The following is a 16,280-nucleotide window of genomic DNA, read 5'->3' as shown; positions in this document are numbered from 1 at the left end:
GTATGCATAAATTATTCTGCAAAGTAATGAGCGAGGGGGCGTGGGGGGGGGGGGGTTCCAAATTGTGAAAACCTACCAAAACATGCGTGATTTCATCATAATCAGGACTTCCTCCCCTCCCTCGTGACCCTGCCGGTGTTTCTTACGAGTCTATCACTTTGTCCACAGTCTATTAAACAGCCTGACCCCTGCCCGGCCCGGCTGGGAGGTCACGCCCCCTCCATCTATTATAATCCAGTCTTACCAGTCTGTTGATAGAATAAAAGTGGTTTTAGAGTTGAAAAGAAAGGGTTCAGTGGAGTAAAGGTGGAGGTAAAATGAGGGGAACTTGCCGATCAAGCTCTCAGGCTGTGTAAAGTGCACGGAAAGGTGTGGAACAGTAACAGCCGCTGACAAGGTGCCACTAATAGCGGCCGGCGTGAAAAAGCCTTTGCTTGGTGTGGCCATTAAATGCCGGGGAGCGTTTCCAAGGTGACGGCTCATCGGCGGTGCAGGGGTGGGTGCGGGTGACGGTCAGCTGGGTTGAGTGTTCACCGAAGTCAATCCAGTCCATGAAGAAAAGAAAAACTGGTTATTGTTTTGTGTTGTTGAGACGGACTTTCTTTTTCTTGGTGCTCGGATCCAAAAAGGTGGGAGGGTGCAAGCGTACAAAGACCGAAGCAATGTTTCCTTTGAGGAACCAAGCACAACCACACAGCCAAAATATGGACATGGAACTCACTTTGATGAGTAACGTATGATGCAGGCCCAAAACAAGGCAACATATGTGTGATGGGCGTGGCCTGTGCGCCTGCGGGGAAGCGGGGTGTGGCAGGGCCGGCCTCGAGGTTGGCGACAGGTGATTGGATGACACAGCTGACAGTGTTTGTCTAATCACCTGGCGCTCTGTAAAAGGCCGCGGTCGGGAGGCGGCGGGAGAGAGAGACGGACATATCGTTGCTGGCAACAGAAAGACTGTGTGGAAAGGAGAGACAAATTGCTGTAAAGCATTCAGGTTTATTGAAAAATAAAGCATTGTTGAACCTAAACCAAGTCTGTCATGTCTATCCTTGGTGGTCCGGAGAACCCGGAAGCAAGAGTCTTCCGCAACTTGGGGCCCAATCTGGCAGGATCACCGGAGGCAGGGGAAGACGACCCCCTGACAAATTTAGCGAGTGTGCTCGCCGAGGTGGCAGCAAGCAGCCGCCAACAGTGCCAAGTTCTGCGGGCGTTGGCGGACCTGGTGGGCAGGGCACGGCCAGGGCCAACGGCCGTCACCATGCACCGCATGGGGGATTAAGAAGATCCCCATTCCTTCCTGGACAAGAGTGGGGTGTGCGGCTCTTGCCGCTCCTGACGGGGGAGGCGCAGCATGCGGCGCCCAGCCTGCCAGCGGCATCCAGGGTGCGCTTCACTGACCCGAGAAGGGCGGTGCTGGACCAGACGGGAGGCACCGCTGAACAATATTGACGCCGGTTCCGGTTCATGCATCTGGGGAAGGAGGTCCGGCCATTCGCCTTTTCCCAGCGGCTTCAAGAGGCAGCAACGCGCTGGCTGCAGCCAGGAGAGGGAGAGGGCCGACTGCTGGACCAGATCATCCGGGAGCAGCTCTTGGAAGCGATCTCCGAGAAGACGGCCGACTGGGTCCGGTACCCACCGCCCACTTGACCTGGCAGCTGCAGTGACCCTCGCTGAGGATCACCTGGCTGTCCACCGCGAGGCGCAACCCGCACCAATGGCGCACGGACGGAGCGCACGAGATGATGAGGGAGATCTGCACATCCCCCGCTTTAACCCGCATGACTCCCCGTCTGTTCTTTCCCCGCAGGTCCCGACTGCTGTCCCCAGAACATCTCCCGCGCAGACGGCCCCTCAAACACTTCTGCAGGCGTGTTATAGGCGTGGGCGGCCCGGTCGAGTGCGTCAGGTACCTCAGCAGGTGGAGGTGGGGCGCGTGGCCGCGGTGGCCGGCCCTTCAGTGCCCTCCACCGACCCGGGTGAGACGTACGGTATCAAGGTAATGATACAAGGGAGTACTTACCAGGCAATGGTGGATTCGGGCTGCGGGCAGACCATGATCCACCAGAACCTGGTTCGACCCGGGGCTTTGAGGCATGCAACACGGCTAAAAATCCGGTGTGTTCATGGGGATGTGCACGAGTACCCGATTGTGCCAGTTGAAATTTGGTATGATGGCCAAAAGCATAGGGTGGAGGTAGCTGTAAGTACGCACCTCTCGCACCCCGTAATTTTGGGCACAAATTGGCCGGGGTTTAGGCGCTTACTGACACAATGCGTAGGAGTGCGTTCACAGACCGTAGGGAAAGGGAGTATCTGCGCAGTTCTCAGTGGCGAGGCGGGGCCATCCGACACTGCCGAACGGGAACCGGCGGATGCTTCGCGGGAAGCCTCCCCGCCCCCCTATTGGCGTCCTACGGAGGATTTTCCACTTGAGCAGTCTCGAGACGAAACTTTTCGCGCGGCCTGGGACCAAGTAGATTATATAGACGGTCGGCCGATGCGCCCGGGAACAGCGCGGTTATTCCCTCACTTCTCCATTATGAGAGACAGATTATACCGAGTGACCCGTGACACTCAAACAGGAGAGGAAATCACCCAGTTGTTGGTGCCAAAACGCCGCCAGGAAATGGTTTTCCAGGCGGCGCATATTAATCTTATGGCTGGATATTTGGGGTATGATAAAACACTGAATAGGGTCACGGTCCGGTTCTATTGGCCGGGCATCCGGGCAGACGTGCGCCGCAGGTGCGCCGCCTGTCCGGACTGCCAGCTGGTGAAACCAGCGGCCACCCCGAAGGTCCCTTGCGCCCATTGCCGCTCATGGAGGTCCCATCCATCCATCCATTTTCTACCGCTTATTCCCTTTCGGGGTCGCGGGGGGCGCTGGCGCCTATCTCAGCTACAATCGGGCGGAAGGCGGGGTACACCCTGGACAAGTCGCCACCTCATCGCAGGGCCAACACAAATAGACAGACAACATTCACACTCACATTCACACACTAGGGCCAATTTTAGTGTTGCCAATCAACTTATCCCCAGGTGCATGTCTTTGGAAGTGGGAGGAAGCCGGAGTACCCGGAGGGAACCCACGCATTCACGGGGAGAACATGCAAACTCCACACAGAAAGATCCCGAGCCTGGATTTGAACCCAGGACTGCAGGACCTTCGTATTGTGAGGCAGACGCACTAACCCCTCTGCCACCGTGAAGCCCCTCATGGAGGTCCCATTCGACAGAATTGGGATGGACCTCATCGGACCATTTCACCCGAGTTCACGGGGGTATCGCTTTGTGTTAGTTCTGGTAAATTACGCAACGCGCTACCCCGAAGCAGTGCCGCTGCGCTCCATCTCTGCAAAGAGTGTGGCGCAAGCGCTGTTTCAGGTCATTTCCCGAGTTGGAATCCCGAAAGAGATTTTGACTGACCAGGGCACGTCCTTTATGTCACGCACGATAAAGGAACTGTACGGATTATTGGGAATTAAAGCAATCCGCACCACCGTGTACCATCCACAAACGGATGGGCTGGTGGAGCGACTAAACAAAACGCTAAATACCATGATCCGTAAGTTTACGCACAAGGACAAACCAAATTGGGATAAATGGCTGGATCCTCTCATGTTTGCGATGCGGGAGGCACCCCAATCCTCCACTGGCTTTACGCCTTTCGAGCTATTATATGGCAGAAAACCACGCGGAGTGTTGGACGTAATTAAAGAAAGTTGGGAGGAAAGTCCAAGCTCCAGCAAAAATGAAGTGCAGTACGTTCTGGACATGCGAGCAAAACTCCACACGGGGGCGCACTTGTCTTGTGAGAATTTGCTCACGACAACAGCGCACGTATAACAAGGGGATCAAGCTAAGAAAATTTTCACCGGGAGAAAAAGTCCTTGTATCACTCCCAACATCCGTCCCATCCTTTACATCAGCCGTAAGCAGTCTGAAAGGGAGGCCAGGTACAGCACAGTAGAGAGGGAGTGCCTCGCCATCAGGTGGGCGGTCGGGGCCCTCCGATACTACCTCCTGGGGCGCTCATTCAGCCTCTGCTCGGACCACAAACCCCTCTAGTGGCTCCACCGCATGAAGGATGCCAATGCGCGGATCACCCGTTGGTATCTGGCTTTGCAACCCTACAACTTCAGAGTGATCCACAGACCGGGTGCACAGAGGGCTGTGGCCGACTTCCTGTCCTGCTCTCTTCCAGGAGGGGGGGGGGTTGGCGTGACTGGACGACGTCCCGGCCTGAGTCTGGCGATGGAGGTATGTGATGGGCGTGGCCTTTGCACCTGCGGGGAAGCGGGGTGTGGCAGGGCCGGCCTAGAGGTTGGCGACAGGTGATTGGATGTGTTTGTCGCTCTGTAAAAGGCCGCAGTCGGGAGGCGGGGGGAGAGAGAGACGGACATATCGTTGCTGGCAACAGAAAGACTGTGTGGAAATGAGAGACAAATTGCTGTAAAAAAAAGTCAGGTTTATTGAAAAATAAAACATTGTTGAACCTAAACCAAGCCTGTCATGTGTATCCCTGGTGGTCCGGAGAACCCGGAAGCAAGAGTCTTCCACAATATGATTTGACAACTCAATTGGGTCTAGAACAAGGGTCGGAAATCCTAAAGTTTGTGTAGTATGCAGAGTTCCTCATAAAAAAAAACAATAACAACAATTTCATTGGATGTAGTCTCTGGAAAAGTGCCTATTTCAAAGAAAAATAAGAACATGAAAAACATAAATAAATAAATAAAAGAAATATATATATATATATATATATATATATATATATATATATATATATATATATATATATATATACAGACATGTAAACGATATAATTACTTTAAAAGTAGTTATCTAAGGCCCATGTGGCCCCCAAGTCCAAAAGTTTGGTGTAGTGGGGACGGTACAGGTGCAGTAAAGTGAGAGATAACACAGAAAGGTGTGTTGCTCGCTCATTGGCGGCGATAATGAGGATCTTTTTTTTCTGAGGTGGCTTCAATCAGCGCTCCCCAGCTCCTCGCAGATGTGCGCGACTGGAGCCACATCTGAGAGCAAAAACTCCGGAGCCGCCGCTTTCCTGGCGACCGAAGCCGCCGCGGCGACGGCAACTCGGGGACGGAGAAAAGGCGGCGACGGAAAGAAAAAAAGGGGGAGGAAGTATTTGGCGAGGGCCTCGTCTTTGAAGCCTTTTTTTTTTGTTGTTGTTGTTGTTGGAAGCAGATGACATGCCGAACGAAGAGAGAAGATTTCCGCCCTTTCCACTTTGGCGCCGCCCGGATAAACGGCACCAGGGGGGAACCACGCAACAACACACGTTACCTTGACTCGAATCTGTTTGACTCAACTTTGCTTGTTGTTTCCACACGCAGCTACTTCCCAACTTTTACCACACACGCTTTTCCATCCCCTGCCAAGCTCACAAATCATTTGTACGATACAAGACATTGCAAACTTCCATTGTAGCGACATGCTTGCTTTGGCTCCGTATCACACCGGCCCGTCTCACCTTGGATCACATCACCGTATCGCAGCCATGTGTTCTCCAGCCTTTGATTACTCCATGGATGCAGCTAACTGGGTTACTACGCCAACAAGATGGCGCCGGCGGCAATTAGCGTGGCTCCGGAACAAGATGCTGAGGTACATTGTGTCAATGACTGGAAAGGTGCAACCCCAACTTCAAAGACTTGGCCATGCCCCCTTTCCCTTCTTCTACCGCAGTACGTCTCCTCTGCTTGCCTGTTAAAGGGGAACATTATCACAATTTCTGAAGGGTTAAACCAATAAAAATCAGTTCTCAGTGGCTTATTTTATTTTTCGAAGTTTTTCTCAAAATTTTACCCATCACACAATATACCGAAAAAACGGCTTCAAAGTGCCTGATTTTCACCATCGGTACATCCACCCGTCCATTATCCTGTGACATCACAGCGTGAAACCACCAGAAACAAACTTGGCGGATAGCACAGAAAGGTATAGCCATAGTAGCTCGGATTCAGACTCGGATTTCAGCGACGTAAGCGATTCAACAGATTCCGCAAGTATTGAAACGGATGGTTGGAGTGTTGAGGCAGGTAGCGAAAACGAAAATTGAAGAAGAAACTGAACCGTATACTAGCGAAACCGACAAAAACGACACGACACACAGCGAAGGACGAATTCGGCGATCGCCTTCGAACCAACGATTGGTATGTGTTTGTTTGGCATTAAAGGAAACAAACTAACTATGAACTAGGTTTACATTCTTTGTAACTTGTTTGCTTCGGTTTTCTGCGCATTTTTGTGGGATGATCTGGTGTTGAAAAACTGGGCTCTGTACGATTATCGGGTTGACATTATTTTCCATTGTCTCTCGTCACATTAGACACAAAATACTGCATTACACAAGACTACCCGAATGTACTCGAATGATTGAATAAACAAAGTGCTTGCCGTGCTCCCGAGGTCCGTCGTCCTTGAATAGCTCACGCACTGAATAGTTGAGTTTATACCAAAATGGATACATGGGTGATACAGCAGAGGATTGGGAGAATGTCATGTGGTCAGATGAAACCAAAATGTAACTTTTTGGTATAAACTGCACTCGTCGTGTTTGGAGGAAGAAGAATACTGAGTTGCATCCCAAGAACACCATACCTACTGTGAAGCATGGGGGTGGAAACATCATGCTTTGGGGCTGTTTTTCTGCTGAGGGGACAGGACGATTGATCCGTGTTAAGGAAAGAATGAATGGGGCCATGTATCGTGAGATTTTCGGCCAAAACCTCCTTCCATCAGTGAGAGCTTTGAATGGTTGACCGAATTCTTAATTTTCACCATAATTTACGAATAAATTCTTTACAATTCCTACACATTCTGTCTATCACAGTTGAAGTGTACCTATGATGAAAATTACAGACCTCTGTCATCCTTTTAAGTGGGAGAACTTGCAAAAACAGTGGCAGACTAAATACTTTTTTGCCCCACAGTAGTTGTCGTGGGTAAAGTGTGCGGAACAAACAAGGGACCATTTTTTCACCGTTCCCCACACCAACAAATTTCGTCCAATTTATTGCCACTTTCGCATCTTTTGGCCAATGGTGCAACTTGAATCCGTCTCTGTTTGTGTTGTTTGTGTTACACGGGAAAACAGTCGAAAAAAACGGAAAATAACAGAGCTGATTTGACTTGGTGCGTGTAATGAGTTTCATGTTGTGACGTCACGGGTCAAACGTCATCGCTCTGACAGAATATCAATCAAACAGCGTTTAAATCGCCAAATTCACCCTTTTATAGTTCGGAAATCGGTTAAAAAAACATATAGTCTTTTTTCTGCAACATTAGCAGAAAAACAGTCAATCAATCAATCAATGTTTATTTATATAGCCCTAAATCACAAATGTCTCAAAGGACTGTACAAACCACTACGACTACGACATCCTCGGAAGAACCCACATAAGGGCAAGGAAAACTCACACCCAGTGGGACGCCAGTGACATTGCTGGACTATGAGAAACCTTGGAGAGGACCTTAAATGTGGGCAACCCCCCCCCCCCCCTCCCCCCCCCCCCTCCCCCCCTAGGGGCCCGAAAGCAATGGATGTCGAGCGGGTCTAACATGATACTGTGAAAGTTCAATCCTTAGTGGCTCCAACACAGCCGTGAGAGTTCTGTTCAAAGCGGATCCAAGACAGCAGCGAGAGTCCCGTACACAGGAAACCATCCCAAGCGGAGTCGGATCAGCATCGTCCCCAGGCGAGCGGTCCATCCTGAGTCCCCGACTCTGGACAGCCAGTACTTCATCCATGGTCATCGGACCGGACCCCCTCCACAAGGGAGGGGGAGACAGAGGAGAAAAAGAAAGGAAGTGGCAGATCAACTGGTCTAAAAAGGAGGTCTATTTAAAGGCTATAGTATACAAATGAGTTTTAAGGTGAGACTTAAATTCTTCAGCCCCAAAGCATGATGTTTCCACCCCCATGCTTCACAGTAGGTATGGTGTTCTTGGGATGCAACTCAGTATTCTTCTTCCTCCAAACACGAGGAGTTGAGTTCATACCAAAATGGATACATGGATGATACAGCAGAGGATGGGGAGAATGTCATGTGGTCAGATGAAACCAAAATAGAACGTTGAACTATGAACAATAAACAAAAACTTATTTAGCATTGGAACTGTGAAACATGACATGAAGCAGAGTGGAGGTAACATGGCATGACGTGAGTAGAGGTAATAGACGGTGATGTTGCCAGGACGAACAACAGAAACAGACTGGCTTAAAGGCCTACTGAAACCCACTACTACCAAAAAATTATATTTTGGTTTCATCTGACCACATGACATTCTCCCAACCCTCTGCTGTATCATCCATGTATCCATTTTGGTAGAAACTCAACTCGTCGTGTTTGGAGGAAGAAGAATACTGAGTTGCATCCCAAGAACACCACACCTACTGTGAAGCATGGGGATGGAAACACAATGCTTTGGGGCTGTTTTTCTGCTAAGGGGACAGGACGATTGATCCGTGTTAAGGAAAGAATGAATGGGGCCATGTATCGTGAGATTTTGAGCCAAAAACTCCTTCCATCATTGAGAGCTTTGAATGGTTGACCAAATACTTGTTTTCCACCCTAATTTACAAATAAATTCTTTAAAATTCCTAGAATGTGAATTCCTGGATTTTTTTTTTCACATTCTGTCTCTCACAGTAGAAGTGTACCTATGATGAAAATTACAGACCTCTGTCATCATTTTAAGTGGGAGAACTTGCATAATCGATGGCTGACTAAATACTTTTTGGCCCCACTGTATGTGACATTATTTTTCTTATACGGTACCCATAATGGAACCTTTGAGTATAGGCCGATGCCGTTATTTATCAGCACAAATGATACTGTGGAGAGGCGGAACCCACGGTTCGACGGCGGGGCAGAGAATGCAGGAGCCCTGCCCAAGATGGCGGCAAGGAGTCGGAGAATGCGGCTGAGCGGAGAGACGAGGCATGCCGGGAGCGACGCTACGTGCAAGATCGGGTGCGTGGCTCGCACACCGGCACACAATTAACTCATCTCCTCACGCTGTATAAAAGGGGAGAAGGAGGAGAGATCAGGGCGGAAGGAGTAGGCCGGCAGAAGTAAGAGCGCCCAAAAAGCAGACGAGGACGATGACGACGGCAGCTGAAAAGCAGACAAGGACCGAGCAGTCGGCAGCTGAAAAGCAGACAAGGAACGAGCAGTGGAGGAATGAGCTTAAAAGCGACCCGACCGACATAATTTTTCTTATACGGTACCCATATTGGAGCTTTGAGTATAGGCCGATGCTTTTATTTATCAGCACAAATGACACTGTGGAGAGGCGGGGGCAGGGCATGCAGGAGCCCTGCCCAAGATGACGGCAGGGAGGCGTAGGGGAGATGGGGCGTGCCGGGAGCCACGCTTTGAGCAAGATCAGGTGCGTGGCTCGCACAACGGCACACAATTAACTCATCTCCTCACGCTGTATAGAAGGGGAGAAGGAGGAAAGATCGGGGCGGAAGGAGTAGGAGAGTGGACTAAGAAGCAAGAGCGCCCAAAAGGCAGACGCGGACGACGACGACGGCAGATGAAACGCAGACCGGGAACGAACAGTGGAGGAGGGAGCTGAAAAGCGACCCGACCGCAGACAAGCATTATTGCAAAATAAAGAAGTCAAATGTCCTTCCTGGGTGGTCCATTGAACCCGCACAACGACAGCAAGCGACCGTCAAAGATACATATTTGTGTTATTCTCCACCATAATTTACAAATAAATTATTTAAAATTCCTGGATTTTTTTTTCACATTCTGTCTCTCACAGTTGAAGTGTACCTGTGATGAAAATTACAGACCTCTCTCATCCTTTTAAGTGGGAAAACTTGCACAATCGGTGGCTGACTAAATACTTTTTTTGCCCCACTGTAGGTCTGGTGATAATGTTCCCCTTTAAGTTGTCATGCCCACGGGAGCAGATGTCGCTGGCACCTACTCAATACTTCCATTCTCTCTCTCTCCCGCTTCCTGCCTTTGGCCAGATGGAGAGATGCTCCTCACTCGGGGCCACAATGCTCCGAGTCATGTGATCCCGGCTCGCCTGTCTCCTTTCCTCCTCTCCATCGCTTTGCCTTTTGTCTCTTTTCATCCCGCTTTCTCCGCGTCCCGACAAAGGCGGACAAAGGCCTTTCATTTTCTCCCCGGCCCGGCTCGACCGCTCCGTGTTTGTACTGTACCGAACGGGGACTCCGGCTGGCATTGTGTTCCCGCTCGGCGCTAGGAGGAGGTGTCCGGAGGCTCCGGGGTCCGTGCCTTCTTCAGCGCGGTGGGGGTGGGAGAAGGCGACAGAGTATATTATTTCATTAAGTGCTTTTGCAGCTCGCCAAGGGATTGCTGGCGAAAGCCTGCCAGCTCCGTGTGTGACAGGGGCCACGACCCCTCCACAACCTGGGAACTCCAGCTATACATCTCGTGGCTTTCATCCCATACTGGGAATGCTGGGGTGGAGGGGGGGGTGCTCCGTCACTCAGCCGCTAAGCTTTTTAGTCAGGGCCCGCTGAACAGAGGGAGAAAGGTGGCGAGAATGACGCATGGGAGGTACGGGACGGGGTAGGTGAGGCGGGGACGGCAGGCCAGAACCTCGGAACCACAGAATGGGGCCCATTGTCGGCCGGCCGAAGACAAAACCGCATTGTTCCCCGCAGATGGAAGCCAGTGTCTCCTGGGTAACGGCATTAATCTCCCCCTTTTCTCCCGCTTCCTCTCTCGTCGGGGGCCGTAATCGGCGGGCTCCTTTCAGCCGCCTCAAAGCCGGGGCTCCTAACTAGCCTCCTAATTAGCTGCAATTACAATGAAGACAACATGATGAGATAATAGAAATTTGCAAAATAATGACATACCACGGGAAAATATTCCTCCTCCCCAAGCAGCGTTTTTATTTCCCGTCCCTCTCTCTCTCCGTGAGAAGCACAATGGAGAGCCGGGGCCCTTTTCTCTTCTGAAAGCGGAGAGAGAGAGGGAGAAGAAGAAGGAGAAAAAAAATGGTGGCGCATTATGCGCCATAGAAACCCTATTGTCCGCCTTCTGCTTGCTTCAATCAAGGGGCCATTGTCTGGCGGCTTAAATCCAAATGAGTCAAACACAAGCTGGGTAATGAGCGGGCGGGATGGAGGCCATGTGAAAGAAGCACTTTGGGGAGAAGTTGGGGAATCATCTTCCGTGCGATGAAGGGGAAGGAAAGACCAGGTGGTTGTCTTCTTCCGCCGACCTGCCGCTTCCTGCAGGCCGGCCCGCCTCGCCGCCTGACTTCGACTCTGGGACTGACAACTCGTGCAGGAAGAACATTTGATTAACGATCACAGTCACAATCGGAAGAGTTTTTATTGCCATCTTTTGAGAACGGGATCAAAAACTAGAGATTTTAATAACAGTCCGAACGTCGTCACCCTTGTTTACCCGGGCGGACGCAGGTGTGAGAACGTTTTATTCCGCTTTAAAACTTGAACGCCTCGCTCATTTTGCAAAGCGGACTTTGTTTTCATGTCAGTACATCTGTGACGCGCCAGCATTTAAAGACACAATATGTCTGTGATAGGCCAACATTTAAAGACACAGTCCGTCTGTGATATGCCAGCATTTAAAGAAACAGTGCGTCTGGGATACGCCACTATTTAAAGACACAGTACGTCTGGGATACGCCACTATTTAAAGACACAGTACGTCTGTGATATGCCAGCATTCAAAGACACATTACGTCTGTGATACGCCAACATTTAAAGACACAGTCCGTCTGTGATATGCCAGCATTTAAAGAAACAGTACGTCTGGGATACGCCACTATTTAAAGACACAGTACATCTGGGATACGCCACTATTTAAAGACAGTACGTCTGTGTTAAGCCAGCATTTAAAGACACATTACATCTGTGATATGTCAGCATTTAAAGACACCGTACGTCTGTGATAAAGACACATCACGTCTGTGATACGCCAGCATTGAGGGACACAGTACGTTTGTGATACGCCACTATTTAAAGACACAGTACGTCTGTGATACGCCACTATTTAAAGACACAGTACGTCTGTAATATGCCAGCATTTAAAGACACAGTAGATCTGTGATATGCCAGCATTCAAAGACACATTACGTCTGTGTTAAGCCAGCATTTAAAGACATATTACGTCTGTGATATGTCAGCATTTAAAGACACAGCACGTGTGTGATATGACAGCCTTTAAAGACACAGTACATGTGTGATATGACAGCATTTAAAGACACAGTACATCTGAGATAAAGACACAGTACGTCTGTGATATACCAGCATTTAAAGACACCGTACGTCTGTGATAAAGACACATCACGTCTGTGATACGCCAGCATTTAAAGACACAGTACATATGTGATAAAGACACATTACGTTTGTGATACACCAGCATTTAAAGACACAATACGTGTTTGAAGTGAAGTGAATTATATTTATATAGCACTTTTTCTCTAGTGACTCAAAGCGCTTTATATGGTGAAACCCACTATATTAAATGTCAACATTTAAAGACACAGTACGTGTGCGATACGCAAGCATTTAAAGACACAGTACATCTGGGATACGCCACTATTTAAAGACACAGTACGTCTGTGATATGCCAGCATTTAAAAAAACAGTACGTCTGTGATACGCCAGTATTTAAAGACACAGTACATCTGTGATATGACAGCATTTAAAGACACAGTACATGTGTGATACGACAGCAGTTAAATATACAGTACGTCTGTGATACGCCAGCATTTAAAGACACAATATGTCTGTGATGTGCCAGCATTTAAAGACACAGTACGTCTGTGATAAAGACACAGTACATCTGTGATATACCAGCATTTAAAGACACAGTACGTCTGTGATAAAGACACAGTATGTCTGTGATATACCAGCATTTAAAGACACAGTACATCTGTGATAAAGACACATTGCCTCTGTGATACGCCAGCATTTAGAGACACAGTACGTCTGTGATAAAGACACATTACGTCTGTGACACGCAAAGCATTTAAAGACACACTACATCTGTGATGTGTCAGCATTTAAAGACACAGTACGTGTGCGATACGCAAGCATGTAAAGACACAGTACATCTGGGATACGCCACTATTTAAAGACACAGTACGCCTGTAATATGCCAACATTTAAAGACACAGTACATCTGGGATACGCCACTATTTAAAGACACAGTACGCCTGTAATATGCCATCATTTAAAGACACAGTACGTCTGTGATATGCCAGCATCTAAAGACACAGTACGTCTGTGATACGCCAGTATTTAAGGACACAGTACATCCGTGATATACCACATTTTAAAGACACAGTACGTCTGTGATATGCCAGCATTTAAAGACACAAAACGTCTGTGATATGCCAGCATTTAAAGACACAGTACGTCTGGGATACGCCACTATTTAAAGACACAGTACGTCTGTCATATGCCAGCATTTAAAGACACAGTACGTATGTGATATGCCAGCATTTAAAGACACAGTACGTCTGTGATACGCCAGCATTTAAAGACACAGTACGTCTGTGATATAGCAGCATTTAAAGACACAGTACATCTGTGATACGCCAGCATTTAAAGACACAGTACGTGTGCAATACGCAAGAATTTAAAGACAGTACGTGTGTGATGCGCCATTATTTAAAGACACAGTAGGTCTGTGATGCGCCAGCATTTAAAGATACAGTACGTCCGTGATATGTCAGCATTTAAAGATACAGTACGTCCGTGATATGTCAGCATTTAAACACACAGTACGTCTGTAATATGCAAGTATTTAAAGACACAGTATGTCTGGGATATGCCAGCATTTAAAGACACAGTACGTGTGCGATACGCAAGCATTTAAAGACACACTACGTCTGTGATATGCCAGCATTTAAAGACACAGTAGGTCTGTGATGCGCAAGCATTTAAAGATACAGTACATCTGAGATACGCCAGCATTTAAAGATACAGTACGTCTGTGATATGTCAGCATTTAAAGACACAGTACGTCTGTGATACGCCAGCATTCATAGACACAGTACGTCTGTAATATTCCAGCATTTAAAGACACAGTACATCTGTGATATGTCAGCATTTAAAGACACAGTACGTCTGTGATACGCCAGCATTCAACCAACAGTCCGCAACAACATTGAAACAACATTCTTATTGACGTTTATTCAATGTCAGGTTGTGACGTTGATATAACATTGAAATGTGGTCATTTTTCCAACCAACAAGGTGGTTCCACCAACGTCGTCTCATCTCACAAAACACAACTATTTTGCAAGTCAGTTTTTAAAGGACAGGTACGTACAATCAAGGTTGCATCACCGTCTTGTGCCCGCTGCAACACCTGGAAAGTCCATGTCATCGCTGCCAGCATCAAACCTTCCCCACAAACAGGAGAATCCACCACTCCACCGCGTGGTCAGTAAAACAAAAACAAGTCTTGGTGGTCCTTACAAAACCTTTAAAACTAACTCCACCCCCTCCTGCATTAATTAGCGTGTGTCAGCTAAATTGACAAGCTCGTTAACACGCCGCGTCATCCGATACCCGTCGCCTTTGTTTGTGTCGGCTTCTGAGAGGAAGTTAGCGGGCTAATTAGCATAATTACTAGTGCTGATTAATACGGCGGTTATGAGCCAGCTGATTTTCAGGAGGGAGATTCCCGGCCTCCGTGCTGCGTTCAGGGCCGCTGCTCATTCAGCAAAATCTGAATACTCCGATATGGAATACATTCATATTTGTCCTCAAAATTCTGCACACAATACCCTATGATGACCTAAATGGACTGTGATGAGGTGGTGACTTGTCCAGGGTGTACGTCCCCTTCCACCTCAATGCAGCAGAAATAGGCTCCAGTGACCCCAAAAGGGACAAGCAGTAGAAAATGGATGCATGGATGGACCTCGATGGACACTAAATGGAGGTCCAAGTCCCACTATTTTTAACTTAGACATACGGATGACAAACATCCGGAAAGTATTCACAGCACTTCACTTTTCCCACATTGTTGTCATGTTGCAGCATTACTCCGATATGGAATACATTCATTTTTGTCCTCAAAATTCTGCACACAATACCCTATGATGACCTAAATGGACTGTGATGAGGTGGTGACTTGTCCAGGGTGTACGCCCCCTTCCACATCAATGCAGCTGAAACAAGCTACAGCGACCCCAAAAGGGACAAGCAGTAGAAAATGGATGGATGGATGGACCTCATGGACACTAAATGTTGGTCCAAGTCCCACTATTTTTAACTTGGACATACGGATGACAAACATCCGGAAAGTATTCACAGCGCTTCACTTTTCCCACATGTTGTCATGTTGCAGCATTACTCCGACATGGAATACATTCATTTTTGTCCTCAAAATTCTGCACACAATACCCTATGATGACCTAAATGGACTGTGATGAGGTGGTGACTTGTCCAGGGTGTACACCCCTTCCACCTCGATGCAGCTAAAATAGGCTCCAAGGACCCCAAAAGGGACAAGCAGTAGAAAATGGATGGATTGATGGACCTCGATGGACACGAAATGCAGGTCCAAGTCTCACTATTTTTAACTTAGACATACGGATGACAAACATCCGGAAAGTATTCACAGCGCTTCACTTTTCCCACATGTTGTATTATTACTCCAACATGGAATACATTCATTTTTGTCCTCAAAATTCTGCACACAGTACCCGATGATGACCTAAATGGACTGTGAGGAGGTGGTGACTTGTCCAGGGTGTACGCCCCCTCCCACCTCAATGCAGCAGAAATAGGCTCCAGTGACCCCAAAAGGGACAAGCAGTAGAAAACGGATGCATGGATGGACCTCATGGACACTAAATGCAGGTCCAAGTCCCACTATTTTTAACTTGGACATACGGATGACAAACATCCGGAAAGTATTCATAGCGCTTCACTTTTCCCACATGTTGTCATGTTGCAGTATTACTCCAACATGGAATACATTCATTTTCATCCTCAAAATTCTGCAAACAATACCCGATGATGACTGTGACAGTACCTCGCTGTCGTGCGGGTTCCACTGACCACCAAGGAAGGACATTGCTTTTGCAGGTTTGACTCTCGTTTATTCGTTCAAATAAAGGAAGTCTTTTGCGCCGTCGTCGCTCCCGCTGCTCGCTCCTCCGTGTCGCTCTTTAGTCAACCGCGTCTTCGTCGTCGCCGTCTTGCGTTCTGTCGCTTCCGCTTCTCATGCGCTGCTGCAAGCTCTCCAACTCCTTCTGCCCCAATCTCT

At 48.4% G+C, this 16,280-nt stretch overlaps 1 protein-coding gene across 1 annotated transcript; it reads left to right on the top strand.

The window, feature by feature from the left end:
• The first annotated feature begins 1,681 nt into the window (after window positions 1–1,681).
• On the top strand, window positions 1,682–4,501 carry LOC133559923 (uncharacterized). The gene is made up of 2 exons (XM_061911918.1): window positions 1,682–2,826; window positions 3,223–4,501. Exons 1-2 carry the CDS (start codon window positions 1,715–1,717, stop codon window positions 3,296–3,298), a joined length of 1,188 nt encoding a protein of 395 aa, XP_061767902.1. The 5' UTR covers window positions 1,682–1,714; the 3' UTR covers window positions 3,299–4,501.
• Window positions 4,502–16,280: the final 11,779 nt, after the last annotated feature.

This window comes from Nerophis ophidion, linkage group LG10 (assembly GCF_033978795.1).
Source record: "Nerophis ophidion isolate RoL-2023_Sa linkage group LG10, RoL_Noph_v1.0, whole genome shotgun sequence".
In the NCBI taxonomy this organism is placed as follows: Eukaryota; Metazoa; Chordata; class Actinopteri; order Syngnathiformes; family Syngnathidae; genus Nerophis; species Nerophis ophidion.
The sequence above is the reverse complement of the archived record's forward strand: the minus strand, read 5'-3'. Positions and strand labels throughout refer to the sequence as shown.